A 27,297-nucleotide genomic window follows, 5' to 3' on the forward strand; every position below is an offset into this window, starting at 1 on the left:
ATTATTATTACTAATACCAGATCTTAAAATATTATTTATTATTAGGTAGTAAATAAAACAAAAATAATAATATAAACAAGGATGGTCAGTGACAAAAAATGAATTAAAAAGAGGCAGCATAATTATCTTCACTGAAGAGAGAGGAGAGAGAGAGAAAAAAAGAGAGAAAGAGATGGAATTTTTAAAAAGTTTAAGACTACAATAAATGGCTGCCATTGACGTGTCTCTTGTGTCATGAAGTAGCAGAGGTTGCTTGGAACAGAAGGAGCTGGCGTGAGAGCTTATCAGACAGGTGAGAGAAGGTGGGTCTTCTTGATGGGTCAATGTGCCACGTCTCTTTAAGCATCCGGTATATTTGATCAGGGATACCGATATTTGGCAAGCGATTATTGCTTTTGAAATATTTCGCCAGCTGCAAAAATAAACAACGATACAGAGTAAAGTCAACAACTCAGTTATGAGAATTTTATTCACATGATATATATATATATCTCTCTCTCTCTGTATACCCTATAGCTCCCAAGAGCTCTTATTCATCATTTTTTAATTTATTATAATTTTGCATATTTTATTATAATTTCGTATGAGTCTCTCTTCTCTTCTTTCTTACAGCTTGAAGTGGGTGCCCATGCCTAGGATCAGCTTGGGCTTGCATTACAACATGCTCCAAAAACTCCTGCGGCCTACGACCCAGTGTAAAGATCTCCCAGAGAGTAACGCCAAATGACCAAACGTCTGAAGCTGGTTTGAAATTGAGCTCGATCAAACACTCTGGAGCATACCTGAAGAGAAGGAGAGGACAAAAGAAGAGATGACGTAATTCTAATCTAACACGATTAGAATATTTATATGTACAATGTATGCATGATGCTAGTATTTTGTTATACAAGTTAAAGTGGATTAATTATTACCAGTAAACTGGTAGGTCAGTTCTTTTAGTTGATCTATAATAGTCTCTGTTCTCCATGAACTGTCTCGCAAGACCAAAGTCGGCAATCTTCACGTGTTGGTCGGACACGACTAGTACATTACGGGTAGCCAGATCACGATGGACAACATTCCTAGATCCCTGGAGAAAGAGGGAAGAAAGAGAATGAAAATATTTGTAATGTATGTTTACATACAAGATAATCCATTCCCTCGGCTATTTGCTGACTGTAACGAAGATACCTGACCTCCCAGTCAGAGGGAGGTGGTTTTATAGGACGTGGTTGTAGTCTTGAAGGCTAGATAATAATAATAATAGTAATAATAATAATAATAATAATAATAATAATAATAATAATAATAATATTATAATAATATAACAATGCTAGCATGAATGGAGACATACCCTGAAATCATTCAGTATACCTCTCAGACTCCCTCCATCAATAAACTCCATTACTATCATCGGGAACCGACCAATTGTATCTAATATATGACGCTCTATTGAAAATAAAGAAAAAGAGAAGAAAAATGCACCAAATAGTACAGATTGCACTTCATGTAACCTACAGTATGTATAGTCTTGCTATTATAGTTACATGTGTATGCTTAATAAATGCAACTCCATTACTTAATGTATTGGATTTAATGGATCCAGTTCCTTACCATCAGCCACTCCTAGTAGTGTAGTGATGTACTGGTGGTCCAGCTGGTACATTGTTAGTATTTCCCGCTTCATTTCGTCAAGAACGACTTGAGCCTTTGAGGTTTGTTGAGGAAATGTAGGGATCTTTATAGCAACCTAAAATATTAGAGTAATAATCAAGGGCTATCATTATCAGTAGGGACGTTGTTGTTATTATTATTTTAGATAAGTTAATGAATAAATATCACTTGCCTTTCGCACTTCTTTGCCTGGTTCCGTCCATTCTGCTAGATGGACGCTACTGAAGTGACCCTGTAAGGCGAGAACAGACAACAGTGCTACAGTGTACCTGACATTTTGATATTAACACTCTTCCTTCCTTCATCTGTGTACATGTACATTATACAAGGGGAGGGCAGTAAAAGGCAACATCAAATTCCTGCGTACCAATCCAAGGTTGACATACACTACCTCAGTCAATCTCTTAAATTGGCTATTATATCATTTCATGCTAAATTTTGCCCACACACTTTCAAAGTGCTTACTTCTCCCAAACTACATTATGTGTACATGTACAATATGAATCACCCACTATTATGTCTGTCTGTACTCAATTTTCCATTTCCTAATTAACGCCCACGATCTAGTACCCACAACAAAAACTTTCATCATGCTAATGTACATGTGTATGCTTTGTACTCAAAAAATTAATCGTAATTGACTCAAACTTCCTCCATGATACATGCAGCAAAAATGTAAGAAAATAGGAGAACTAGGTAATTGTAACATCTAAAAAATAGGCTTATAATTATTTTTAGACGATGGCCATAATTTTTTGATTTAAAGGCACTTTTAGACACTTCAATTAAATAAAACTCTACAGTACACATTCTTTTCCCACACTCGGGAATTTAAGGTCTTACTGAGCCAAGTTCTTTGAGGACTGTGAGTTCTCTACGATAATGAATCCGTCTGACACCAGCTTGAACCAGTTCTTGTATTATCGGTGAATCAAGCTCCTCCTCGGGTGGAGGCATAACAGTGACAGCAGCTAAAGAAAGTTGAGAAGAGAATATAAATAAAACAAAAATAATAATAATAATAATAATAATAATAATAATAAAAACAACAAAAATAATAATAATGATAATAATAATAATGGCTTAATGAGATTAGAAATACATTTAATATATTATTTACAACCATAATTATGAGGATGAAAAAATAAATAAAAATAATAAGGAAGAGAATGGTGGATTACTTGGAGTATTCGGAGTTTCAGGAAATAATGGCATGGGACCTACAACAATAATGTGGAATGAAAATGAAAATGATACAAGGAAAAGATCAATAAACATTTTCCACTTGATATTCACCTGTTTTGGATGGTGGGCAGTTTTGTTTAAGTAGAATAGGTAAGCCATCCTATAAAATATAAACAAACAATGATAATAATAATACATACATGCATGCACATGTATACATACATGTACATGTACATGTCAACATTTTTGATATTCAATACTAAAGTAGCTAATTTTAACACTATTTTAAATACAATACACTACCCATGCATTGACTTGCGTGTCAATTTAGCTTAAAATTTACAAGTCCCTTGGAGACAATAAAATGCAACAATATTAACAAGTATCAATTAAGATCCGCCCACAAGATTAATTAAATTAATTAATTGACTCACAGCAAAGTGATGATGATGCAATATGAGGTCATTGAGGGTGTGGCAAGAGTTAACACTCCTCGGTACAGGGCTGATCCCAGTCGTATCAACTAGAGCAAACCTGTGATCATAGTCTTTGGATATCCTGTAGTTGAAGACACCTTCCTTTTGACAGAGGGACAATATGAAGGTACAGTCTTTAGTCCTGCTCTCCCTCACAAGGTAGAGCCCTTCTTCGTTGTGCTGCTTAGCAAATACTTCATTAGCCGACTCCTTACTACGGAGCGAATAAATTTTTAATAATAATTGAAATAATTTAATGGAAGCCCATACAAATTAAACACATGGATGTACAATGTATGATACCTGATGGGCCCGTGACAGAGATCTCTAGCAGCAATATCTATAGAATAAAACAAAGGAACATCATAATACACATACTAAATTACTAAATACATGTACATACTAACTACAGGTACTTATGCAGTAGGTTTTAGCATGAAAGCCCTCACTACAGGCAAGTGTACAGTAGTAGGCCTCTCACTGATAGTGCCATGTGTCTCTCTGTTGGCTGTTCTCTCAAATGTGGCCCAATTCTCAAGAAACTGGTCATTCAAAAGAAACACACTAAACATGTGTGACACACTCACTCTGCCAGTCATAATGAGGCGAGAAGAGTGTGTGTCCTGCCAGCTGTACAATATAATGTACTGTACATGTATTATCAATAGGACAAAGTCAGATTATGATAATACTCTGAATAGCAACCCCCTCTCTCTTTCTCTCTCCCTTTCTCTGTCCCTCTGTTTTTACTAACCTTTCCCAAGTGTCTCTTTAGTGTGTTCATTATCAGCTGGGCTGGCATCCCCAGAGAGTATGCTGGTATTAATATCAACCTTTAGCCTGTAATAACCATCAATGATGGAACAGAATGATATCATCTCTTCAACCGATTTAAACTGGAGAGTCTATACAAAAAAATTAATTTTTTAAAGCATAATTAAAAGCGTAATATTATCTACTACTATTATTATTATTATTATTATTATTATGATATCTGTTACTTTCAAATAATGTTAGAATAATACAGATGTGTATAAAAGTAAGGAATGTTTTCTCACACTCTATCAGTGATCATAAGACCACACTGCTAAAACTGTACCTCCTCATTATAAAGATAAAGGTGACAATAACAGCAGCAGGAGGAAATAATAAGGTCAAAAGATTAAAATAATAAGCATAGAGCAGGAGGGAAAGCATTAAAGGCGGGAAGAACTTGGGAAAATGATAAGATTTTAAAGGCAAAGTAGAGATACGTAGATAAAGTGCAATTACAACTACACTTTAACTACATAGTAAGGGGCTTCCTTATAATTAAAGACCAAAGACTACTACACTGGACTATACAATAAAGGCCCATATTTACTGAGTAATCTCTTATGCCAAGTTTTCAACCTGTCTCATTCTCATATTTTCAAACCCCCATTCCCATAACTCCATACTCCCATGCACAATACAAGAGCAAGTGTGTGTGTATATATATAGTACTTTAGTGATTGGGTTTTGAGACTTGGAGTCAGTGTCAGTGGCTCCTCCAGTGGATGAGTTGCTGCTCGTGCTGTTCAGTGACGCAGCCGTTTCCTTTAATTGAATGGATAGAGACAGTCTCTCCAAACTAACGTCTATCTGCTCAATATCTTGCATCAATATAACCTAATAATAATAATAATAATAATAATAATAATAATAGAATAAACTCTCAATATTATTAATATATATATATATATATATACATACATGTATATATGTACATGTACATGTAGATAAAAACAGCCTTATACATGTACATGCAACAAATGCTTTTTCAATGTCAATATGAACTACAGGTACATTGCATTCCTTACTTCTTTTCTGGTGGCTGCCATCATTACAATACCATTCTTCCATGATGCCTGTATTCTTCCTTCATACAGTGGGCGGTCTGGAAAGAGATACACCTGTAATAAATAAAAGGATTAATGGTGCAACCTTAAATATATTAATAATTCATAATTTAATATTAATCATGCATGCTATGCATGCTCACAGTCATTGTTGACCTTTTTCATACACATATGTAGCTTACTCTAGTCTATACCCTCTCTTCCATTGTAGCCTCATTATAATAATATCATTTTAAGATCATTAGTATTCATAGTTATGCTGTGGACAAAACAGCATACCAGTGGTTACAGGCTTGTCAATGGAATTAGTATAAGGAGGCTTCAGTTTTCATATAATAATAATACTAATATATGATAGCATACAAAACACATGCTTCATAAAAAACAATACTCACATGGAGACAAACACATAATAGACAGACAATTAATTACTATTACCCTAACAAAGTCTTATTAAATTGTCTATTAGTTTATAGTGAGGCGTGTGGTAGAGACTAAAAGAGAGAAAGAAGCAGCTGCCTCCCTTGCCTCTATACAGACTATTAGGCAGTCACTCATTCATGAATAAGTAAATTATGTCTGCATCCATTTATTCCCTCCCTCCCTCCCTCCCTCACTCTCCATTGCAAGAGGTAGTGAACTATTCAGGGAGCTTTCCTTCTCTTTTCAAAAACAATTTAGACACTGGCCATTATATGCCGACTCTATTCAGTGATTGTCATAGTAATTAGACAGTAAGTAACACACACTATCAATAATCATACCTAATAAAAGACTATCTTATTCTCACTAACTACATACACACACACACACACACACACACATGTATACCTATATACGCCAGTAACACGTACACAGATACATGTACATGTACATGTACAACAGAAGCAATAAAACTATATTATCAATGAAATTAATACTCATAAAAATATCCCTCTCTATACATCTCTATATATGGATAATAATAATATCATATTCTTGAATAAAATTAAAAGATAATAGGATTAGCAATATAAGCAGATTATCAAGTGTATATAAGCTAGCCCTAACAACTGATATCAAGGCTCCAAGACTAAAAATAAATTGTGAACACTGTTTATTATTATCATGCTACGAAGCATTATGTATACAAAATTAGCTACACCAATACAACTAATAGTACACTGCCACATAGTATGATACACGCTATACTTGCAAAAAATAGCTATCTCCACATAATACACAATACTATAGGAATAGCTTTATATGCTGAGTCTAGACAGTAACATAATTCATTCGAATTTCATCATTGTAGGTTGTACCTTGGCTTGAAAAAGGTGTTGCCCACAGCCTATATCCTTCTCGTATGCGTATATGTACTGGACCTTTATGACGTCTGGCTCACGGGTAGAGAGGGCCTGGTAGTACTCCTCAAAGAGATGGCTAAGGGTCTTCTTCCAGGCCTGTTGACTCTTGACGTACGAGGGAAGGAATTTGGAAACCTTGAAATGATCACTGAAAGAGGGAAAAAGAGAAATAGACATGCACTTGTACTACAATACTACAATATTTCATGAATAATACATGTACATTGCATAAATGCTACATGTACATGTACATGTATGATACATGACATGAATACGGATGCACATAAAATGTAGACATTATAAATGTACATGTACTATAGGTGTACATGTACATGTACTTACAGGACATCTTCATAAGAGGTAAGTGGTTTAGGTTTGTGCGACACAGCTTCCAAGACCATGTCAATGGCGGCCATTTGCAATGCAATGTTACCCGAAGAGGCCATTCTGTGCTGCAATCTCCCAGTAATAAAATCCGTCTTTAACTGTATATAATATACATATATATTTATAGTGAGTAAAAGAAGTGCAGAGTGTAAAGAGTAAAGAAGGATGGATGAGCAGACAAATGCAAACAAAAATACAATCATTATAAGAACAGCAATAACAACAACAACTTTTGCGTACTACTACTATTGCATGCAAACAAACAAAAAGTACTGCCAAAAAATGAAATAATAACTAACCTGCGTGAAATAATAGTTTCTAGCTGCTCCGGAGTATTTCTTCAAGCATACGCTATTCTGCCCGGCATTGATGAATATCCTAAGCTGATAGGTCTTCCGCGACTGAGGGGCAGTAAGCTTCATGGACTGGCACAGTGCATACCCAGTCCCAGGTTCACACAAAGCAAAGAACGGCCGAACCACCGGAACGATGGGTGGCGACATTAGCTGGCATATGTCATTAATAATGTCCTAAAATTAAGATAATTTGTTATTGGTCTACCTATACTGTACATAGTTGGTTTCCTACGCTACACATTTACTGGTACATGCAAAAACATGTACCACACACATATACAGTTCCCATTGTAAAAATAACGCATTATATAGCATTTTTTATCCACAGGCAATTAGAGGTACATACATGTACACTTATAGTGTGGGCTTAACTCTGCATATTACATAAACATGTACTGTACCATAGCATTATATAGCATTATATTTATGAGGACAATATTCTCATGCAGGTGTAATGTACATAGAATGTGATGGCATTGCTGTACAATGTACCCTTGACATGCTGTCATCAACAGTGTGGGTACAAGAATGCATATTTTTGGCCAAAAATGGCATTTTTCAGTTCAAATTGCACACACTTGCACAAAGGCATGAATGTTTGAGGTGGATTTTAAAAGATACAGTTTCAGTTTGTTCCAATTGTCTATAGCAACCAAACAAACATCTGTTGCACGGTTACACATAAAAGCTACTTGGGACCCATGGCCCACAGGAAAATTGCCATAACTCATTGAACTGGATTTCATGCATTAAAGTGTGGGCCCTGAGCTGTTAAACTCTTTAGTGACTTCCTTAGTTCATTCTAATTTTCGTCAATGCTCTCAAAACCTCACTGTTACCTCTCTCTAACATAAGTCACTGTTCTCTATCAGTCCCACTAGCTGATAAATCACCCTCTCTCTCTCCTTCTCCTCTTTTTCTGCCCTTTACGCTTCCCCCACTAGAACTCACTCACACTATCTTAAAAGCTTTCATTGAATAAGAAACACTTTGATGTTTTACAAACTTATGCCCACAGACTCCAGTGGACTGTAATAATACACTCTCACATGCGCCTTCTCCCCCACACACACTCTCTCGCTGTAGCTCCCATTAGCTACAGAGGTAAGGGAGGCAGAAGAGCCAGAGAAAGCTTTACTGGGCTCACCTTGATGACACGACCAGGAATAAGGAAATCACCATCAAAATGTGTCTTTCCGTCAGCGAGTAGTATCTTACCGCCTCCTGACCTCCTCCCTATACCAAAGCAAGACATCCCTGGAGTCAATGGAGCTGTCCTTACCGGCCCACTGCCGGCCATTAGAGAGCAGGAATAAAGACCAGAGCTGAACTAACAGTGATGGAGCAAGTGAGTAGCATCTCCGTTTTCAACGTATGCACGAGAGACACGCCCACGATATTCTGTGGGTTTGACCTCTATGGATCTAATTACCTACAGTGTTGCTTCCTCTTTAAATTCTGATGATCTTGTACAGTTCATTATTCATGAATGGAACCTGATGACTACAGGCTTATCTTATCTTATATGCTTCTTTCGATGTCAAAAAGCACACTAACTACCAATTTATGCAGTTCCTGAAATTTTTCAATTTATAAATAACACAACAACACAACAGTCGTAGTAACAATAATAATAATAACAATATAATCGTGCTTTGTTTTTCTTTTATAATAATAATTAATAATAATAATAATAATAATAATAATAATAATAATAATAATAATAGCTGATGGATAAATGAGCTTTATGTATGCATGCATGTAACCCAGTCAGTAGACAGAAAAAGAAAGAAGAGAAATAATACTAAAGAATCCTTTAATAGCGAGAACTCGATCTGAGCTCTACGCTATTCGAACGCCGTCTTCTTGAATTACCAATGAGGCTCCCTAGTCCAAGATCATTATACCTTTGATCAAGAAACCTTTTCAAGGAGCTCCCGGCATTCCCTTCCCTCGATTTGCGTTTGAAGTAAGAGGAGCAGTTGGAGAAAATGAGATTGACGTCAGAGAGGAACTGGTCAAACGAGTTGTACTTGTGTGAGCTGATCTTTTGACGTATTGTCTTAAAGTCCATGGGCTGAGTAATAATCTCGTAATAATCAGGATGCTATAGAAAGAGAGAGAGAGAGAAAGGAGAGAGGAAAGGAAGAAGAGGATGTAATAAGCACATACAGTAAGTAATGTAAAGTAAGTTGAAACAACAAAAGTCGTAAGCTTACAAGATCAAAAGTTGTGCTGGTTCTAGCGTACTACATGTATATGGGCATGGTAAAATACCAATAATGAGAGCTATTCCAGTGTAAGTAAGCACTCGTGATATACCATAATACCATACAAACTACTACATGTACATGTACTGTACGTACATGTATACTACAAGCATTACTAACATCCAAGAATGATCCAGTGATACACTACAGTGATCATAGAGACACATGTTCAGTAACATCAAAGGTACATGAGGCATAACAGTCATAAAATTTGGTTTATATTTTGATTATTTACAAATAATGTCTAGACTACTAGTAAATAAGTATTTTAGTAAAAAGGTTGGGAAATGTGCATGTACACACATGTACATGTACAGTAATGTATTGATCACTTTCTTAGAGATACATGTACAGTGCTATAGCAGCACATTAGGATTTACAATTTTTGACATAGCAAAGTATTGGAATTTGGAAGGTAACACTGCAATGACTACTATTACTGTCCTTAGATGTTCATGCTGAGTGTAAATAGGAATGAACATTACTATGACATTTATAAAGAATACTGATTATGAAATAACACATCACACGATACTGTACTGAGCAGATTCCCAATGAGTATTGCACAATAATAAAGAGAACATGTTCAATGACCGTTATATTGATAAGGGATGGGCACTAGAAGTATTATAGTAGACATACAATTGATAAAATATGCACGAGTTGTTACTGCATGGGGACTGATGTCTTCTGGTATTTGTTTGATGTGAAAGCAGTGAAGGGGAGATCCCAAGGTATCCCTTCTAATTTAAAATTGAACCCATACAGTCAGGGGGAGCATATGATATCATGAATAATAATAATAATAATAATAATAATAATAATAATAGTATAGAGACATTTGTGTATGTGTACTTTTGTACTTGGACTTAACGGATGTAATACAACTAAGATGCCAAATGACACAAACAGAGTTACCAAATAATGCACAACAATTGTGACGCTGCTGCTACAGTACATGCATCAATTACTATTATCCTTTTAAATACATGCAGGATGAATGTGACTTCCTACATACACTCTTAAAGGTCTGTTGCTATGGTGTGTCATCAAATCAAGATGATGTCATCCAACATTTAAAGGAAAATTGATGTGGAAACCAATAATTTGTCTCTTATACATATACATGTACATGAACATTACAATGTTGTGTACAGCATAAAAGACTTAGCTAGTTATTATAAACATGTGACTTCTGCACACACATGCATGTACAATATAAAGCATATAAATATCATTTATTGCATAGTATTAGTATACGAACAAATATCCATAATTATGATGTAGACATTGGAATCCAAATAATGTGCAACAGAGTGATACGTGATAACATACAAATACCATGTACACATATATATTGTAACAGAAAATTCAATTTGTACATTTTGATCATAAAAGAAGTGGAAATGATGTCAACTGAGCAGGAAATTGTGATACCGGTACACACCATGAGCTATAATAAATAGCACTACATAGACACTGTGACAGTGTAGCCTTATAACGACCGTACATGTACATGTACAAGTACATGTACTCGGGTACGACACACTCTACTCACTAAATGGCTCATAAAGGCTTCACTATTCACAAGAATATCAATACCCAATATTATATTACCCCATTCCACAATAAAGGGATTAACACTGATAAAGTATTACCAATAGGACTGTACTGATCAGTACTGTATTGCCCTATTGGAGCGAAAGGTGTCCAAGGCCTGAAGGCCAAATCGTACACCTGGTCTCTAACACAATGAAGGGTAGGGGAGATGTGACAAAAGGAGGATAAAACCACATTTCATTATAATGGTCACTCTAACAATGCAATAAGGAACTGTGTACATGGACCCCAGTATGATGAGTGCATGTGGGGCCTGTTATACTGAGATGGAATAGAGCATAAAACACATGTAGTAGTACATGATGTGTATAAGTATAAGTATTGGTCACTTCTTCACGGGCTTCTGCCATTGCAGAGAACACACACAAAAGAAAAAAGAATAATAACAGAATAATGCTGCGTGATAGATAATAGTAATATCGAATACAATAAATACTACAATAGAATGGAACAAAGCTTTATGCAATAATGCTGACATCATTCTGTCATAGCTAATTCTGCTGAACAATAACAAAGAATGAGTAGGAGTATGAACATAATATTCTGGAGCTCTATTCCCCAAAACCTCTTAGAAATAGTGACCAGCATCATTACAAAATATAGTATATAGTAGACTACTATGACCACATGAAAAAAAGAATTGCAAAATAACTAGAAATGGGACAAAAGCATACATGCACATGTACATGTAAGTGTAGTACGGTATGTGTACACGTACAGGGCATGCACAACACATGCAACTAAGAATATAGAAGCAGACACATAAACAGAAGGACTGATGAATGATATCATTATTATTACTGTAGCTATTTATAGGATCAAGAGTACATAGAATACATAATTATTGGTTGATAAAACTGATCATCCACTACATATACATCATCCACTACATGTACATCATCCACTACATGTACATGTACATGTACACTTTCTCCTTCAAATGTCTCCTTTGTGTGTACTCTGGACTAAGTGGACCCACCTTATCCACTGTTAATCATTTCTGAGCCCACAGACCATTGGTCAGATACCACCATTGACTCAAGCCTATCCCTAAATACCACACTCCATTGAGCTACACCATAACAAACAACATAATCCATGGACTTACCAGGAAAACAACTCGTGCAATTCATCTTAACAAAAAATATTCATACAGAGCAACTTGCAAGGAGGACACAAAAAGATATTGCAACTACACATTTTAATTTTTGATCATTTTCAATTAAAATTACTCAGTGCCTGCACTATGTGCTACACACGTGTCACAATGACCTCAAAGAGAGTGCACAAGTACATGCAAGCTGTAGAGTGCTGGATGGATGGACTTACATCTCTCCTTCTGATTCCATTCATGAATGGCCAGCTATCAGAGTGAGAGGTGAGTTCCTCCAGTAGTGCCTTACACAGCTGAGACTCTAACGTCTTTATAGCTTTCTCTTGTGCTGTACCTTGAACCTTTGAGCAGCGGACATCAATAATTGACGAAATGATGCATTCAGCTCTTGACAAATCAACTCCATTATTAGCATTACTGCTGCTGCTAGTACTACTGTTGCTTGCAGTATCAACTTTGAGCCGCTTCCTGGCAGGAGGTCGAGGAGGAGGAGGGGGAGAGGGATCCTTCTTACTTGGCCTACCTCTCTTCCCTAACTTTGGTTTCTCATCTGGCTCTTGAACAGGGTCAGTACTGGTTTTAAGCAAGCCTTTACTTCTTGTGCTCCTGGTATTCGCTTTGATGCTACTTGTAGCAGTACTTTTCCTTTGGACGGTAGTAGAGGCTCTCATGCTACGTTTGGGAATCACTTCCTCTATCTCTTCCTCACTCTCCTCCTCCTCCTCCTCTACCTCCTCCTCTTCCTCTCCTTCATTCTCAGACTCCTCCTCCTCCTCTTCTTCCTCCATACCTTTAAATGATATCACATTCCTTCTTCTCTTTACGGGTGTTACCGGTACACAATTATAACAAAACCAGTCGTCCTCTGGTATATCGTACACTGGCGGTCGCAGGCAGTACGTGTGGTAGCCATGATCGCACCCATCGCAAAGCAACATGTATTCGTCTCCGCCTTTCCTGCGACAAATACGACACCTCATGTTCATTAGTGATTTGCTCCAGGCTATGGCTCGCTCTAGTGTCGTGAGGTGAACAAACAGCTGAGAGAATGAGGTGGACTTAAGCAGAGACTCCTGCCATTCCTCGAGGCACGTACTAGCTGTTTCTTTGTTGTTTTTGAGCAAACCATTCCGCCTTATTTTAGCTGACTTTGATTTCATGTCCACGGCGGTTCCTAGTGGCTGCAATAGAAACTTCTTCTCAATTCCTTTCTGTATGTCCAGTATAGCTTTAGCCAGTTCTGCTACTGAAGATAAGGAGCTGTTAGACTCAGTCTCTCTATCATTAGCAGTGACACTGGTTACTTTACCAATAGAGACTTCATCTCCATTTTCAGAGTACTCCATTCCGTCATCAATAACGCCATTGAGATCATGTCCATTGGGTAGGTCATCAGTGTTCTTCAATGTCCCCTCTTCTTCTTCTTCTTCCTTCTTTGGTTGATTGTACTTGCTTGCTGCTCCTGATGACTCAATGGCGTCTCTCCAGTCGGCCCTATCCTTAGTATCTCGGACAGACCCAAGGTTACCAATCCATATCTTCTCTTCCAGGTCAAGTATCTGTTCCCGTAGGTACAGCTCCAGGTACTCATTGCTAGAGGACTCAAGGGGAGGACAGGAAGGAGCCTCTTGAGATGCATAGCAAGTTGAGGTCACTGGACAATTTGAAATGGACGGGAGAAACATTGGAGACAGTTTCTGTATGGTCTCCTTGAGGGCCACTTCACGAAGACCCCTTGGATTGAGGGCATCCAACAAAGAACTGAGCTCTTCCTGAGACGAGAGAGTCCTCCATAAGGAGTTAGGCAAGAGATGAGATACAAGCTTATTAGCAGTAGAAGGACTGACACTCACTGCAGTAGTAGTAGTAGTAGGATCATCTACTAACTCCTTCCTCTCATTATCAACCTGTCCACTATCATTATGCCCATGAACACCATTACTAAGAGGCACAGCCCCATTACTTGTATCATTAGCAAGAGCATTATTAACTAAAGGTGTACTACCAATTGGTTCGATACCACTAATACCCACTGTTGCACTGGGATCAGTAGAAGGGGCATTATTTAGAGATGTACTGGGATCAGCGGAAGGAGCATTAATTGGAGCTGGATCGTCGGTTTCTGTGTTGTGTTGTTGTATATACAGACCTGGTAGACTGGGGAATACCCAGTACTGATTGTGATGCCTGTCGGAGCCTATAGGTTGAAGACGGATACAGGAACTGATAGTGAATTGTTCCCTGGTTAGTTCATTGATCTCTTCTTGAATGCGAGCCCTTTTCTCTTTCTTATTCTCTGGAGGAGTTTCTTCTGACTGCTTAGCAGCAATGCCATCATTCTTATCAGGAGTCTCTCCTTTATTGTTGTTATCCTTCTCTTCCTGTTTCCCATCTTCTTTCTCTTTACTTTCATCTCCATCTCCCTCTTTCTTTCCCTCTTCTTTTTTCTCGACATTCTTTCCTTTTTTCTTTTTCTCTGTGAGGCTACTTTGAAGTTTCCTAATCCTCTGCCTCAGATCCTTATATTTCTCCCTCACTTCCTCCATGTAGTCCCTACATGAGGCAAAACTCAACAACTGGAGGCAGAGAACCGAGACAATCTTTAGCTTCTTCCAAGGACTCAGGTCGTACATGGGACTCAAAGACAAGGACTCCAATATCTCGTAATTGTTAAGACGGAACTCAAGGAGTGGGTCATCACCATCAGAGTATCCCCCGCGATTACAATACCGGAATGAAGCCCTCACTCCATTACCTGTGTACCCACCAGACGATAGTAAATGCATACGGAGTATTTCACTACACGTGTATGGGTCAAAGGCAAGCTTAGAGAGGGGCGTGGCTTGTGTCCTCTGAGACCATGCTGCATGCGTCATTGCTGAGAGTTTCAGTGACTCTATTTTTATGTCACGCGGTCTCCCTCCTTCCTCCTCCTCTTCCTCGTCATCTTCTCTGACTTCGTTCTCTTGTACATCGACCGGTAATGAACCAACAGAGCTTCTTCTTGATCCTTTAAATAATAAAAATAATTAATATAGTATAATAAACACATGTATGTTGTAGACATGATAATTAATGTACATGGTCTCAGGCCAAATTTTGCCAAAATTGAAAAAGAGAGACTTTACCATTTTTATATTTTTTTCCTGATGCATATACATCCTCTTATGTTGTGTAGAAAGTTTGAGCTGATTCCGATCAAAATTGGATTTTTTATGAATTTGTAAAGTTGCTCAAAAATCTGGCCAAAGTCCCTGTACTATAGTACATGGTCTCGGGCCAAATTTCACCAAAATCGAAAAGGAGAGATTTCAGCACTTTTATATTTTTTCCTGATGCATATATATGCACTTATATTGCGTAGAAAGTTTGAGCTGATTCTGATCAAAATTTGATTTTTTATGAATTTTTAAAGTTGCTCAAAAATCTGGCCAAAGTCCCTGTACTATAGTACATGGTCTGAGACCAAATCTCGCCAAAATCGAAAGGGAGAGATTTCAGCACTTTTATATTTTTTCCTGATGCATATATATGCACTTATATTGTGTAGAAAGTTTGAGCTGATTCCAATCAAAATTTGATTTTTTATGAATTTTTAAAGCTATTTCATTGTATTGTCAACTCATGATGCTATGTAGCTCACTTAGTATGCTTTGTGGGAAACCCTGGTATACATATAATTTAGAAAGTGAGTACAAGTACATGCTGACCATTTTGAGAGACAAAGTTGTTAGTCTCCCCAGGTTCCTTCCCTCCTCCTGTGCTCTCTTGATCATTATCAGTTGGAGGAGGAGGAGGTGAGACCTTCTTCTTTGCCCCCATATCAATGGTTGCCTCGTGCTCTTCCTCCATTGCAACAAATATAGCTTGCAACAGGAACTTAACTAACTCATAGAGCAAAGTGTCGGGATGATTGGACAATAATGCCTCCTCAAACTTTTCTGTAAAAAAATTAAAAAAACAAAATGAATAACAATACATTTTTAAAAATAATAAATACCTATTGTTTTAAAAATAAAAATACATTTAATAGTAAAAATTAAGGTGCTTACGGAAGGTGATGGGAGAGTGAATGGCGTCTTTTATGTTAAAAGTAGGCCCGTAGTGATGAAGGAACTCAAGTGTCTCTATAGCATCAGGGAACAGCTCTGGTGGTATTGCAGTCAGTGCTGGCTTCAATAGAGGTAAGGGCTGCAATAAGAAATACAAGAAATAATGAATTGACATGTACAATGCATACAATACATATGTACATCATCCAATTACATTATTTTCAGGCGCTCATAACTCAAATCTATGTACACATGTACTAGCAAATACAAGAGCATTATTATGTATACATACATACATGTATATAAGCAAAATTGAAAAGGGAAAATAACATGTACTTACTTTGCTCTCCATACAAAGTGTGTCCTCAATTGGTTTCTTCATTTCAGTTCGTTTCATTCTCAACTGTTTCCGTCTCTCTAGTTTAGCCTGTTTCACTCTCTCAATACTGATAGCCGACTTCATCCCGCCATCACTCGGTGTTCCACTTCCACCTAATTTCAATAAACTCTTTCTTAAATCCAACTGCTTCATTGCCTTTGCCTTCTTCAATGCCTTTTTAGCCGAACCAAGAACAGCGATACTGGGTGTGGAGCTTATCGAATCAATCCCAGCCCCTTTCTTGGGCTTACGAGGCGACTTACTGGAGCTCTTCTTCCTTGAGGACACAGAAGAGACACTCCCTCCAAGAGACAGACGAGATTTCTTACGTGACGGAGTCTTTAACGGTGACTTGCCCTGCGACTTCTTTCTTGGACTCTTTGTCTTCTTGCTACTGCTACTTCCCCCGGGTTTACCCCTCCCTGTCCCGCTTCCCTTTCCCTCCTCGCGCTTAAGGAATGCTAATATCATTAACTGCTTCTTTCCTTTACCAGTACTAGAGGTATTAACACTACCTCCTCCTGCCGTGGAGGACGAGAGGAAGCTATCAAGATTGGTCTGAGAGAGAGAAGAGCGTCTTGATGACAGTTTTGATGAGGACAATGGACTAGTCTTTGTTGAACGAGGAGCAAGTTTGTACTTTTCAACATACAGTGGCTATAGGAGTGAAGAAAAGAGAAAAAGTAAATAAATTTAGGAAAATCAAACCAAGGAAATTAACAATTAAAGGAAAAAAAAAGAGACAAAAATAAATGAAGAAAAAGAGACAGAATACATGCATGTTGCTTCAATTAAACTCTGCACCATTAAAAGGTGATGAAGTAATTCAAGTGATAACGTTTTCCAGTAACACTTTGCTGGCTTTATAACTTTGTTACATGTGCATGCACATGTACATGTACTAATAAGATGTTTAATTGTAATATGAAAACTGTATGTACATGTACATGTATATACAGTAGGAGAGCTGTAGGGTGTGTGGCTCCACATACTTTAACAAGCAGTGAGTGTTTATCAGGTCCTCTGTATAAAGTATTCCTTAGAAACAACTTTAACTTCTCTTTGGTTAGTATGGACTTAGGTCGACTAAACAATATAAATATAAATTATTACAAAGATTCCACAATCTTTATACATGCAACAGAAACATATATTCTTGCTGTACCTTAAATGAAGGCTGGTGGTTGTGAATTGCGAGGATGATGATGATGATAATGATGATGACTTCTTAGCAATGTCTTGAACAGTGTAGAGATAGTGTGAAGAAGGATGATCAGGGGATAAGTATGATGAAGCATGAGGGGAAGATGAAGAAGGGTCTGGAGTAGCAAGGGGAGGAGCAGGGGTGGAGGAGAGAGGGCCAGGAGTTGAAGAAACTGGAGCCAAAGGACATTTAGCAGTGGGATCTGAAATGTACATGTACAGTTAAGTCTTAAACCAAAATTGTATGTGTATATACCTGTTGATGAGTGAAAGGAAACTGATTGAGGAGAAGTATTTAAATGAGCAGCTGAGGGAGTGTTCGTATTATTGGATTTGTGAGGAGTACATGTAGGAGGAGGAGGACTAGCTGAGGCAATGATAGGAGAAGAGACACTGATAACTCTAACACTCCTTGATGACCTGCATCAATACAAACATATGTACATAAGTATGGTCCCACTGGTATCTTTGATGGAACATGCATGAACATGTACATGCATGGTATATACATGTACATACAGGTCATGTACATTGTACATGTATACAATACATATTGCAACTTAGAACATGGTACATGACATGTACATTCATGTGCATGTAACCCAGCCTTCAGACACATCAACATGAGCATGTACATGTATATGTATATGTACAGTATAAATATTAAAGAAACTGTAAAGTAAACTGATTATTCTTAAGAGCCTCCCACCCTGCACACAAGCACAATAATAAATATTTGTAATGATTTTTAAATCAATTAAAATTGTTCGTGAACATACTTCTTATCACCTCCAGGAGTCGGATAATAATCCAGTTCCTCCCCAACAAGGAATCTCTCCTTAAAGTAGTGATAAACCTTCTCCAGAATACTCTTCATGTTGGTATGGGGTCTCTGATGTATCAGCCAAAGGATGGCCTCCTTGTACAGCTCTGGTAGCAAGCTCATCGAGTGCTTAGCTTCATTCTCTGAGTCAAGTGCTTCCTGATAAGTTAGGTTTTGCTGTCCAGTCATCTCACAGGACCAGATTAATGTATTGCAAAGATACTGACGCTCAAAGAATTCACTGAGAGAGAGTCGGAAAGAGAAAGAGAGTCGGAAAGAGAGAGAAGAGAGGAAAAGTGAGAGGAAGAGAAGAGAAAGAGAGAGGAAAAGTAATAGAGACATAAAAAGGAGAAATATTTTTTAAAAAGATGAAAATGAAAGAAGATGAATGCAAGGATAAAAAGGGGAGAAAATACATGAACGTACATGTAAAATAGACACCGCTGTGCAACACTATGGATCAATGTGAAGTGGGTTCTGGGATTCATACATTTATATGCTCATTATGCATGGAATTTTACCCAAAATACATCAATTTACTACTTCCTCAATGATCCCCTTGGCCTCTCTGTAGTACATGTACAAGTAGTAAAGCATTAGGTGTGAGAGTCTGCAGAGATGAGTGCTGGAATCGTAACAGTGGGTTTAAGCAATGTAGGACGGGCTCTCTCGCAGGGTTTAACACTCACTCGTAGCTCCTGAATATTTCTTTTGTCTGAGGGCAGACAAACACATTCTCGTCTGGTAAGATCGAGAGTGGTAGAGGCTGTGGAGTGAAGGGTTTTCCACGTAAAAGAGGCATCTTTGCTCACTAGAAATTTAAGAGAGAGCACTCTTCTTCAAGTATAGACCCTTTGAAAGCTTATGAAGAGGAGAGGAACACTAGAAACTGGAAAAGAGAGAGGACAAGGAGGCGAATCTTTTGCTCTGTTAACTTTCGCGCCAATCGTTTAACTCCGTATACTTCCGTGGTATTAAGCCCTGGTTTAAAACTCCGCCTACTTTGTACCACGCCTACAACTGCCACGGGGGTTTTTTGTATACTTCCGGACACTATTTTTCTATTTGCCCCGCCTATCTAGATCACGTGAGCATCTCTGTTCTGTTATAAAAAGACTGTGGGACAAGAAGGTATAAAAGAAAGAATCGTGATCAGAGACTGGTTCTGTTTGTTAGAAGAACACTTTCAAGGCAAAGATGAGTCGTAACGATAGATCAATGCCTTTTACACTCCCTTCCCCTCTACACGAACCACCTACACCAATGACACAATTTATGGAGGTATGTTATTAGTATTAGCCTTGCTGTAGTTATAACCAGTCATTTCTAGCAACAAAATGTTCCAGGGACACCGAATATTCAAACCCCACAGCCCTCTAGTTCTCTTATGCCTCCTCCTTCTGCTCCTCCTCCTTCACATATATTTGCCACTCCCTCTCCGGCACCAGGTCATCAGCCCCCTGCTGCTCCTCTCGCCTCCCCCTCTCCGCTAGCGGGACAGTCCTCCTCTGGTGCTAATCCATACACTAATCCTGTCTCACCTCGCACACCATTATCAGCTTCTACTGCAGAAAGCATGGGAATCATACCTCAACTCCAGTGAGTGTTTTTGTATGCTTTGGTTTACTTGAATCCGCATGCTTTCTCTTATTGTGATTATGCAGCTGTTTGTCTAAGTAGTGGTGCTATCACTTTTATTGATTAATTTGATAATTAGTGTTATTTACTACTTACTGATAGGAACATTGTTTCAACTGTTACTCTCGGATGTAAGCTGGACCTAAAGGACATTGCACTCAGAGCAAGGAATGCAGAATATAATCCAAAAGTAATACTCCATCGTAATTTGACTTACATGATGATCTCTTCTTTTATTATTTCAGCGTTTTGCTGCTGTTATCATGAGAATACGGGACCCAAGGACAACTGCACTTGTCTTTAGTTCTGGGAAGATGGTGTGCACTGGAGCAAAGAGGTTAGTGTAATAATGACAGTTGTTTTTAATTAAAATATTATTTTACTTTCTAGTGAGGATTTCTCAAGATTGGCTGCTAGAAAATATGCTAGGATAATTCAGAAGCTGGGTTTCCCTGTAAGAATGAGAGAGGGGGAGAAAGGGGATTTTGGTAGTAATTATTGAGTATGAGTTATGATAGTTATCTTTGGTGTATTTACTATTTTTTCATCTAAGGCTAAATTCCTTGAGTTCAAAATCCAAAACATGGTTGGGAGCTGTGATGTTAAGTTTCCTATTCGTCTTGAAGGTCTCGTTGTTGCACACAGTCAGTTTTCAAGGTTAGAGGGAGATGAAAAAATAGTTGGTCATTCAAGAAAAGACCATCATAGACCTGTGTTCTATTTGTATTGTGCCTTTGAGTACTATTGTGTTTTTATATCCTTTTAGTTATGAGCCAGAGCTTTTCCCTGGACTAATATACAGGATGGTTCGACCTAGGATTGTACTGTTAATTTTTGTGTCTGGAAAAGTCGTTTTAACAGGTATAAAAATCATTAAATTTATTATTATTATTACCATTATTATTGAAAGCAAAAATGTCTACATAGAAAACAAAACATAGTGTTGCAATATAAGCATGATACGTTTGATACTGTCGAGCTGTGTAGCTTAAATGTAACAATGCTGAACTGTATGCCTCACATTATACATGTACACTACACTGTACACATCAATTAATGAAAGACTGTTACTACATGTATTTCATTTTTAGGAGCTAAGGAACGATCTCAGATCATTGAAGCTTTTAACAACATTTATCCAATTTTGAAAAACTTCAAGAAAACGACATAACACTCCTGTGTATTAAAAATAAATGGACAATAACGAACAATACATGCATATCACTCCAATCATTGTAATCTATCATTTCTACTAGAGCAACAAAAAAATTGTTTTCCATCGTGTTTATTATTATGAATAAATTTATGATAAAATTGAATATGCCAGAGTATGATTGGTCCCTGTTGCAACACCAGTTAAACCTGACGGTGATGCAAAAGAGAGCATTCTGGGTCTATCTATAAAACTGCCTTCGTCCATTGAGAGTCCAAGCTTCCCATAATGGTTACTACCCCAGCCCCAGAGTTGGCCAGTGGAGTCAAGAGCAATGGTGTGTGATTCACCACACGATACATCAATCCATTTGGCCAGCCCTCGTACTTGACTAGGGGTATCAGTGTCACGACTGTGCCCAAGTCCAAGTCTGCCATAAGCACCGTGTCCCCACACGTACAAGTCTTGCGATTTGGTAATGGCTGCACAGTGCTTCCAACCAGCCTTCACATGTGTCACTTTCTCATTAAAGTGGGCTGGATCAACTAGTGGCCCTGATGAAGAGGGATGACCAAGCTCACCGTGTTCATTGTATCCAAATGACAAAACCCGACCTGATTCTAGTAAGAACAGAGTGTGATTGAAGCATGCACTCAACATTTGGACCAGCTCTTCAAATTTATTAAGTAGAGGTACTTTCTGAGTAGTTAGTCTCACTGAAGCCGAAGGTAGTCCTAACTGTCCATACTGATTCCTACCCCATACATAGACTGACCCATCACTGGCTAATACAATACTGTGATATGCTCCTCCTCCTCCTCCTATAATTCTAACACTCTCTGGGATACCTTCAATGAGTTTAGGAACGGCCAGTGAGGACTCGTCCCCATGTCCCAGCGTACCATAATACCCTACGCCCCAGGAGTAGACCCTCCCCTGATCCCTTGTTACTGCCAGTACATGTGAGTCTCCCCCGACCACACACGATATTGCTATTCCTTTTAGCGACTCCACTATACGAGGTGAGTGTTCATCTTCATCCATCTCTCCATGCCCTAGCTGACCATAATGGCACTTTCCCCAAGTGTATACTCTTCCTTCCCCGTCCACTGCAATGTTGTGCGCTGATCCAGTCTCTACGTGGCTTATGTTAGCAGGCAAAGACTTTATTTGTGTAGGAGAGGAGATGTTCTTGTCTTCTGTACCGTGCCCAAGGCGTCCATAAATGTCACTTCCCCAAGAATACACTAACGACATTTTTTGCAGTAACCAGCCACTCCCTATGCGTGGGTGTTGCTTTTAAAAATCAACGCCCACGAGTCAATGGGAGTGGTTTGGATATAATTTGCATTTTGGGCGTGGTTATGACACGTGGTGTGTTCTAAATTCTAATGCTTGAGAAAAATGTTCAAGTTATTTTCACAGTCATTTAGAGCTGTCTCATTGCCTCATTTAACTTTGAGAGCAGTGTAAGTACACTATTTTATATTTATTTATAGTTTTTTTATGAATAAAGGTCACGTCCGTTTTGTTCAGCCACAAAAGCCATTACTGATGTGAGTTTGTGTGTGATGTCTGCTATACTGCTAATTTTATTTGTAATTGATAGACTAAAAGTACTCCACCTGCAAGGATCTGTTTGCCCGTTGAAGATGAATCTGGTGAAGAATTGGTACCAGAAAGGCTGTACTCTATGATTAATATTAAGGTGATGCTCATTATATATTTTAAAGTCATAGAATATTTTTAAAAAGTTTTTCCTTTCTTATTTCATTTGCTGTGTTTGTGTAATATATGTTCTCCTTGGGGGTGGTAATAAATGGTAGAACTGCTTTAATTATCAGAGGCACACCTCTTGATTCAGTGTTGTAATTTACTTCCAAAAGGTTCAAGGCTTTGAATTTGCTGTGTTGGAGAGTTATATTAAATTCGTTACTACAGCTTGTGAAGCTCTAGGTATCAAAAATGGGGGAAGGTAATTGAAGCACTTTTTAAAATTGTACCACGTCTCTTTTGAGACAGGGTGGCCTTGCCAACTGAATTTCAAAAGTTCACAGTCCTCAAATCGGCCCACATATTTAAGAAGCATCGTGTGCAGTACGAAATAAGGACGTACTCAAGATTGGTGCAGGTATGCAATATTCTTATTGATTTTTTCTCATTATTTATAGATCAGACAAATCACTGGCACAACTGCTGATGTGTTTTTAGAATACATACAGAGGAATTTACCTGAGGGAGTGACAATGACTATTTACCAAGTAAGCACCCTATTTATAATTTTAAAACTATCCTGCTGGATGATGGAAATTTTTTAAGATCACAAGTGTTTTAGCCCATTTATTTTGTGAAGTCAACAGATGTTGCATACACGAAGGCACACCAGTTACTCTCTTTTTCTCTTCATAAGGAGGAATTACGGGCTCTACCTAAATTGCTAATGAGCCAGTATGAAGTTGAAAAGCCGCCTCAAGTTAGAAGTAAAAAGAAGAAATAGTTGATCTTGAGGACAATCATTGTAGGAACAGTTTATGTAGAAGAATGTTATCAATAACTATATTACACTAAATGTATGTGAACATCACCTGACATTGTGATTATAATTTCATGTCATCCTTAAGTGCATTGACAGCTTTATTGCATGTACATGTTATCTAGTGTTGCACCTCAAATGTGTACACATTTACAATCACTCCATCAAAATTAGTCAGATGCAATGGTATTTTTTTAGACTCTAAATGGCAATACATGTAGGCTGTAGCTTTAAAAGTTTAGCCAGAATTAGCTCAAACTGTCTACATACATCAGTATGTATCATACAGTTTTGGGGTGATTTCAGAGCCAATTTTTGGAAAAAACCATGGGCTATTATTGTTTAAAATTTCAGAGCCAATTTTTAAAGCTAGATATTATTTTATAATTATATATAAAATTGTGAGATACTTGATACAGTTGGAGATAACTGTTATAATTAGCCTTCAATGTGAATGACAAGTATCTCATAATTATGTATATATTTATAAAATTATATTTATATGCAGGTATCCTGTCATTTTACCACCGCCTTGACAATTCAGTGCTATCTACTCGTTCACATTACTTCTTTTATTGTAAGAAATACAGTAATTACAATTATTTAAGTAATAAAATCAATATAGAATAAAATAGATAAATGAATAATAATGTGTGTGCTCAGCTTATACTTATGAACTGCTGCACAAATCACAAAAAAAGGAAAAAGAATGAGACCATAGGGAAAAATAATTTATACAGAATATATAAATAGATAAAATGAATAAATAATTTGAGTGCACAGCTTTATTTGAGGACTGCTGCACAAACAAAAAGGAAAGAGAATGAGACTATAGGGAATAGTAATGATACAATGAATAATAACAATGATCAAGCCTCTCCAGATGCTAGCAGCTAATGATCTATTCCTGCTGCTAGTTGTGGTAATTAGGCCATTCCAACTGTGTGGTTTCATCAAAGAGAAGAACAGGCTCTGGAGCTCTGTCATTGCATGATGATCCTGGGGTGGTCTGTGTTTCATTCTCTGCACTCAGAGATGAGCATATCGTCTCTGGAACAAGAGAGTCTTCAACGATAGTACCCTCATCAAGGGAAGGCTCTACTGCAGGAGGGGAGGTATTAGAAATGTAAAACGATACCCTTCCATCAATAAAGTCTGACCGACTGTTACTATTAGTTGATGATTGTTCTTGTCCTTGTTGAGAGCAGGAGATCTGAGTTGATCCTGTCATTTCTGTTTGAGAGAAGTATGAGGAAGAGTTTAAGGCATTGGTAAATGATAAATGACTCTGTGCTGAATGTATGGATTGGGGGAGGAGGGCAGCATGGAAATTTGGTAACTGTTGTGAAGGAGGTGGAGGAGGAGGAAGAGGAGGAGGGTCGGTGTTATAAAAGGAGTTACTATTACTGGATGGATGATAGGAAGAAGGCAATACCTGAAATTCAGCCCGTTCTGAGACTGTTTCCTGTTCTAATTGTGAAGGAATAGAGGAAGGACTGTAGTCATAGTGTGGCAATGATGGCATTGAGTTATACCCTGTTATATTAACAAGCATATTAGCATCCATTGAAGCCAGAGGGTGCTCCAAGTGCCCTGCTGTACCACAAGTGTCTTCATCAGTGCTTTGATCCTGATGTGCAGTGCTAGCATCTGATTGATGATTCTCACTCTGTTCTAATTGACCTATTTGAGCATGTAGGGAAGCATTTTCAAACATGAATTTGTTACGTTCCTCTTCAATTCTGACGAGTTTCTCTTCTGCTATTGATCTTCTCCTCGACTCATTTGTTAATTTTGTCATGAGCACCGAATTAGCACGTCTGAGCTGTCGATTTGATTCAATGTATCTTTTCATTTCATGTGTGAGATGTGTGTTGTTCAGAATTGAGATATCAAGCATGTTATACGATATTTCGAGCATTCTTTCATTTACTATGTTATCAGACAATGATCTCGTTGGTTGTTGAACTGGCTCAGAAGTAGAAGCAGCAGCGAGTGGATCACTGACAGATACACGAGGGGCATCACTTTGAACAATACTGGTACCTTCAGTTGAATCGGTGGTCTCTGTTAAATCTGTTCTTCCTAATAATATTCTCTGATTGACTTTGTCGATGAAGAGTTTATCCGGTGGCAAGCAACGACCAAGTGCTGCTAACAAGGCCCTGTTGGTAGCTCTCTTGCCGTTACTCTGCTTCCAATAATAATAAACTTGATACCTTTGTTCGTATAGGCTGTCGTATGGTTGAGCACAGTTATCTATCTCGTGCTTCTCCATTCTGAGCCTCGTACCTAACTCCTGTGGAGTGTACGGCGTAAAGAAGGCTATGTCTCTTAGCACACAGTCATCGCATATCTCATCAAGGATCTCTGCCTCTGACTGGTGCTTAGAGCAAGCCTGGGGTAAAGATAAAATATAAAATAAGGACATCTCTGAAGATTCACTCACCATCTTTTAGCCATAAACAATCAGGGATTTCCCCGCCACACCCAGGTTTATAAAAATTATATCATTAGACTATTGTTATTATTATTATTATAAAAATCAAAATCAAATTGAAAAAAGATTATTGCACTACTTCAGTCTATACAGTATAATGATAGAATTATTATTATATATAAAATCAAAGATGAAATTGAAAAAGTAACAGATTATTGCACTTCATTCCATCATTAATAGTACATGAATAAATAAGATAAAAATTAAATACAAGACCTGATTCAACTTGTGTCAAGAATAAACTGTATGCCATCTGACAACGTCATATCATCTTCAAAATCAAATGAATTGCCAGAATCTGATTGTTGTTTCTCTTCCTTTGATTTGATTGGGCAGTATTCTGGTGGTTCTTTGGCTTTAATCTGAATGCTTGACATCAGTTCATTATTAAGACATTTATTTGTTGCCTTCAAAAACTCTATTTCACCCTCATACTCCTTCAAATGCCCCTCCATATCTTCTCTTTCTAATTTTAAAATCTCTTTTTCTTTTTTAAGCTGTTCGACTAGTTTAGACAATGATTTAACTTCACGTTTAAGGTGTAATATTTTTTGCTTACAAACCTTCTGGTTCTCGTCAGTCCAATGAGTAAACTTTTTCTGATTCTCAATTGAAATTTCGAGAAGGGCATTAGCTCTATTCAACATTGGCATTGCCATAGATTCACTGCTAGAAGTTTCATTTTCCACAGAAGGCTCTATTGTTGGGATTGAGTGTTGAGTGATTATG

At 37.7% G+C, this 27,297-nt stretch overlaps 5 protein-coding genes across 5 annotated transcripts; 2 read left to right on the plus strand and 3 right to left on the minus strand.

The window, feature by feature from the left end:
- Positions 1-32: 32 nt before the first annotated feature.
- LOC100635807 (tyrosine-protein kinase JAK2-like) lies at positions 33-8,660 on the minus strand. The gene is made up of 19 exons (XM_019993562.1): positions 8,431-8,660; positions 7,227-7,457; positions 6,883-7,025; positions 6,496-6,688; positions 5,156-5,248; positions 4,800-4,964; positions 4,069-4,219; positions 3,618-3,654; positions 3,273-3,528; positions 2,950-2,998; positions 2,835-2,873; positions 2,497-2,624; positions 1,826-1,885; positions 1,594-1,729; positions 1,334-1,428; positions 1,125-1,226; positions 912-1,069; positions 611-782; positions 33-412 (listed from the first exon to the last, which is right to left on the minus strand). Exons 1-19 carry the CDS (start codon positions 8,581-8,583, stop codon positions 233-235), a joined length of 2,541 nt encoding a protein of 846 aa, XP_019849121.1. The 5' UTR covers positions 8,584-8,660; the 3' UTR covers positions 33-232.
- Positions 8,661-9,013: 353 nt separating this feature from the next.
- On the minus strand, positions 9,014-19,693 carry LOC100635935 (bromodomain adjacent to zinc finger domain protein 1A-like). Its single transcript, XM_019993563.1, has 10 exons — positions 19,434-19,693; positions 18,701-18,985; positions 18,178-18,341; positions 17,884-18,124; positions 17,711-17,804; positions 16,680-17,375; positions 16,340-16,478; positions 15,998-16,228; positions 12,503-15,297; positions 9,014-9,390 (listed from the first exon to the last, which is right to left on the minus strand). Exons 1-10 carry the CDS (start codon positions 19,544-19,546, stop codon positions 9,100-9,102), a joined length of 5,049 nt encoding a protein of 1,682 aa, XP_019849122.1. The 5' UTR covers positions 19,547-19,693; the 3' UTR covers positions 9,014-9,099.
- A 127-nt stretch (positions 19,694-19,820) lies between these two features.
- LOC100636064 (TATA-box-binding protein-like) lies at positions 19,821-21,651 on the plus strand. The gene is made up of 8 exons (XM_003384390.3): positions 19,821-20,025; positions 20,075-20,343; positions 20,485-20,572; positions 20,628-20,719; positions 20,773-20,836; positions 20,936-21,039; positions 21,149-21,243; positions 21,474-21,651. Exons 1-8 carry the CDS (start codon positions 19,942-19,944, stop codon positions 21,551-21,553), a joined length of 876 nt encoding a protein of 291 aa, XP_003384438.1. The 5' UTR covers positions 19,821-19,941; the 3' UTR covers positions 21,554-21,651.
- On the minus strand, positions 21,525-22,880 carry LOC105316847 (ultraviolet-B receptor UVR8-like). The gene has a single exon (XM_011412076.2). It carries the CDS (start codon positions 22,790-22,792, stop codon positions 21,686-21,688), a length of 1,107 nt encoding a protein of 368 aa, XP_011410378.1. The 5' UTR covers positions 22,793-22,880; the 3' UTR covers positions 21,525-21,685.
- Positions 22,881-24,252, plus strand: LOC100636190 (28S ribosomal protein S10, mitochondrial-like). The gene is made up of 7 exons (XM_011412077.2): positions 22,881-23,004; positions 23,052-23,091; positions 23,145-23,243; positions 23,422-23,510; positions 23,558-23,666; positions 23,707-23,796; positions 23,946-24,252. Exons 1-7 carry the CDS (start codon positions 22,940-22,942, stop codon positions 24,030-24,032), a joined length of 579 nt encoding a protein of 192 aa, XP_011410379.1. The 5' UTR covers positions 22,881-22,939; the 3' UTR covers positions 24,033-24,252.
- The last annotated feature ends 3,045 nt before the right edge of the window (positions 24,253-27,297 follow it).

The sequence above is a fragment of the Amphimedon queenslandica genome, unplaced genomic scaffold, assembly GCF_000090795.2.
Source record: "Amphimedon queenslandica unplaced genomic scaffold, v1.1 AMPQUscaffold_13492, whole genome shotgun sequence".
NCBI classification, from domain to species: domain Eukaryota; kingdom Metazoa; phylum Porifera; class Demospongiae; order Haplosclerida; family Niphatidae; genus Amphimedon; species Amphimedon queenslandica.

Bases quoted from the DNA above. Each gene is read 5' to 3' on its own strand.
- LOC100635807 (XM_019993562.1), bottom strand. From the start codon at position 8,583: ATGGCCGGCAGTGGGCCGGTAAGGACAGCTCCATTGACTCCAGGGATG. The intron at 2,874-2,949 runs GTGAATATCAAG...TTATTGTTGTAG, and splicing joins CTGCCCACCATCCAAAACAG to GTCCCATGCCATTATTTCCT. The intron at 1,730-1,825 runs GCAAGTGATATT...CTAATATTTTAG, and splicing joins CAGGCAAAGAAGTGCGAAAG to GTTGCTATAAAGATCCCTAC.
- LOC100635935 (XM_019993563.1), bottom strand. From the start codon at position 19,546: ATGCCTCTTTTACGTGGAAAACCCTTCACTCCACAGCCTCTACCACTC. The intron at 16,479-16,679 runs GTAAGTACATGT...TTCTTATTGCAG, and splicing joins CACTTTGTATGGAGAGCAAA to CCCTTACCTCTATTGAAGCC. The intron at 9,391-12,502 runs GTAAGTCCATCC...CTCTTTCTATAG, and splicing joins ATGGAATCAGAAGGAGAGAT to CATCCTGATTATTACGAGAT.
- LOC100636064 (XM_003384390.3), top strand. From the start codon at position 19,942: ATGAGTCGTAACGATAGATCAATGCCTTTTACACTCCCTTCCCCTCTA. The intron at 20,344-20,484 runs GTGAGTGTTTTT...ACTTACTGATAG, and splicing joins GGAATCATACCTCAACTCCA to GAACATTGTTTCAACTGTTA. The intron at 20,837-20,935 runs GTAAGAATGAGA...TTTTCATCTAAG, and splicing joins TTCAGAAGCTGGGTTTCCCT to GCTAAATTCCTTGAGTTCAA.
- LOC105316847 (XM_011412076.2), bottom strand. From the start codon at position 22,792: ATGTCGTTAGTGTATTCTTGGGGAAGTGACATTTATGGACGCCTTGGG.
- LOC100636190 (XM_011412077.2), top strand. From the start codon at position 22,940: ATGTTCAAGTTATTTTCACAGTCATTTAGAGCTGTCTCATTGCCTCAT. The intron at 23,511-23,557 runs GTAATTGAAGCA...CTTTTGAGACAG, and splicing joins GGTATCAAAAATGGGGGAAG to GGTGGCCTTGCCAACTGAAT. The intron at 23,797-23,945 runs GTAAGCACCCTA...TCTCTTCATAAG, and splicing joins TGACAATGACTATTTACCAA to GAGGAATTACGGGCTCTACC.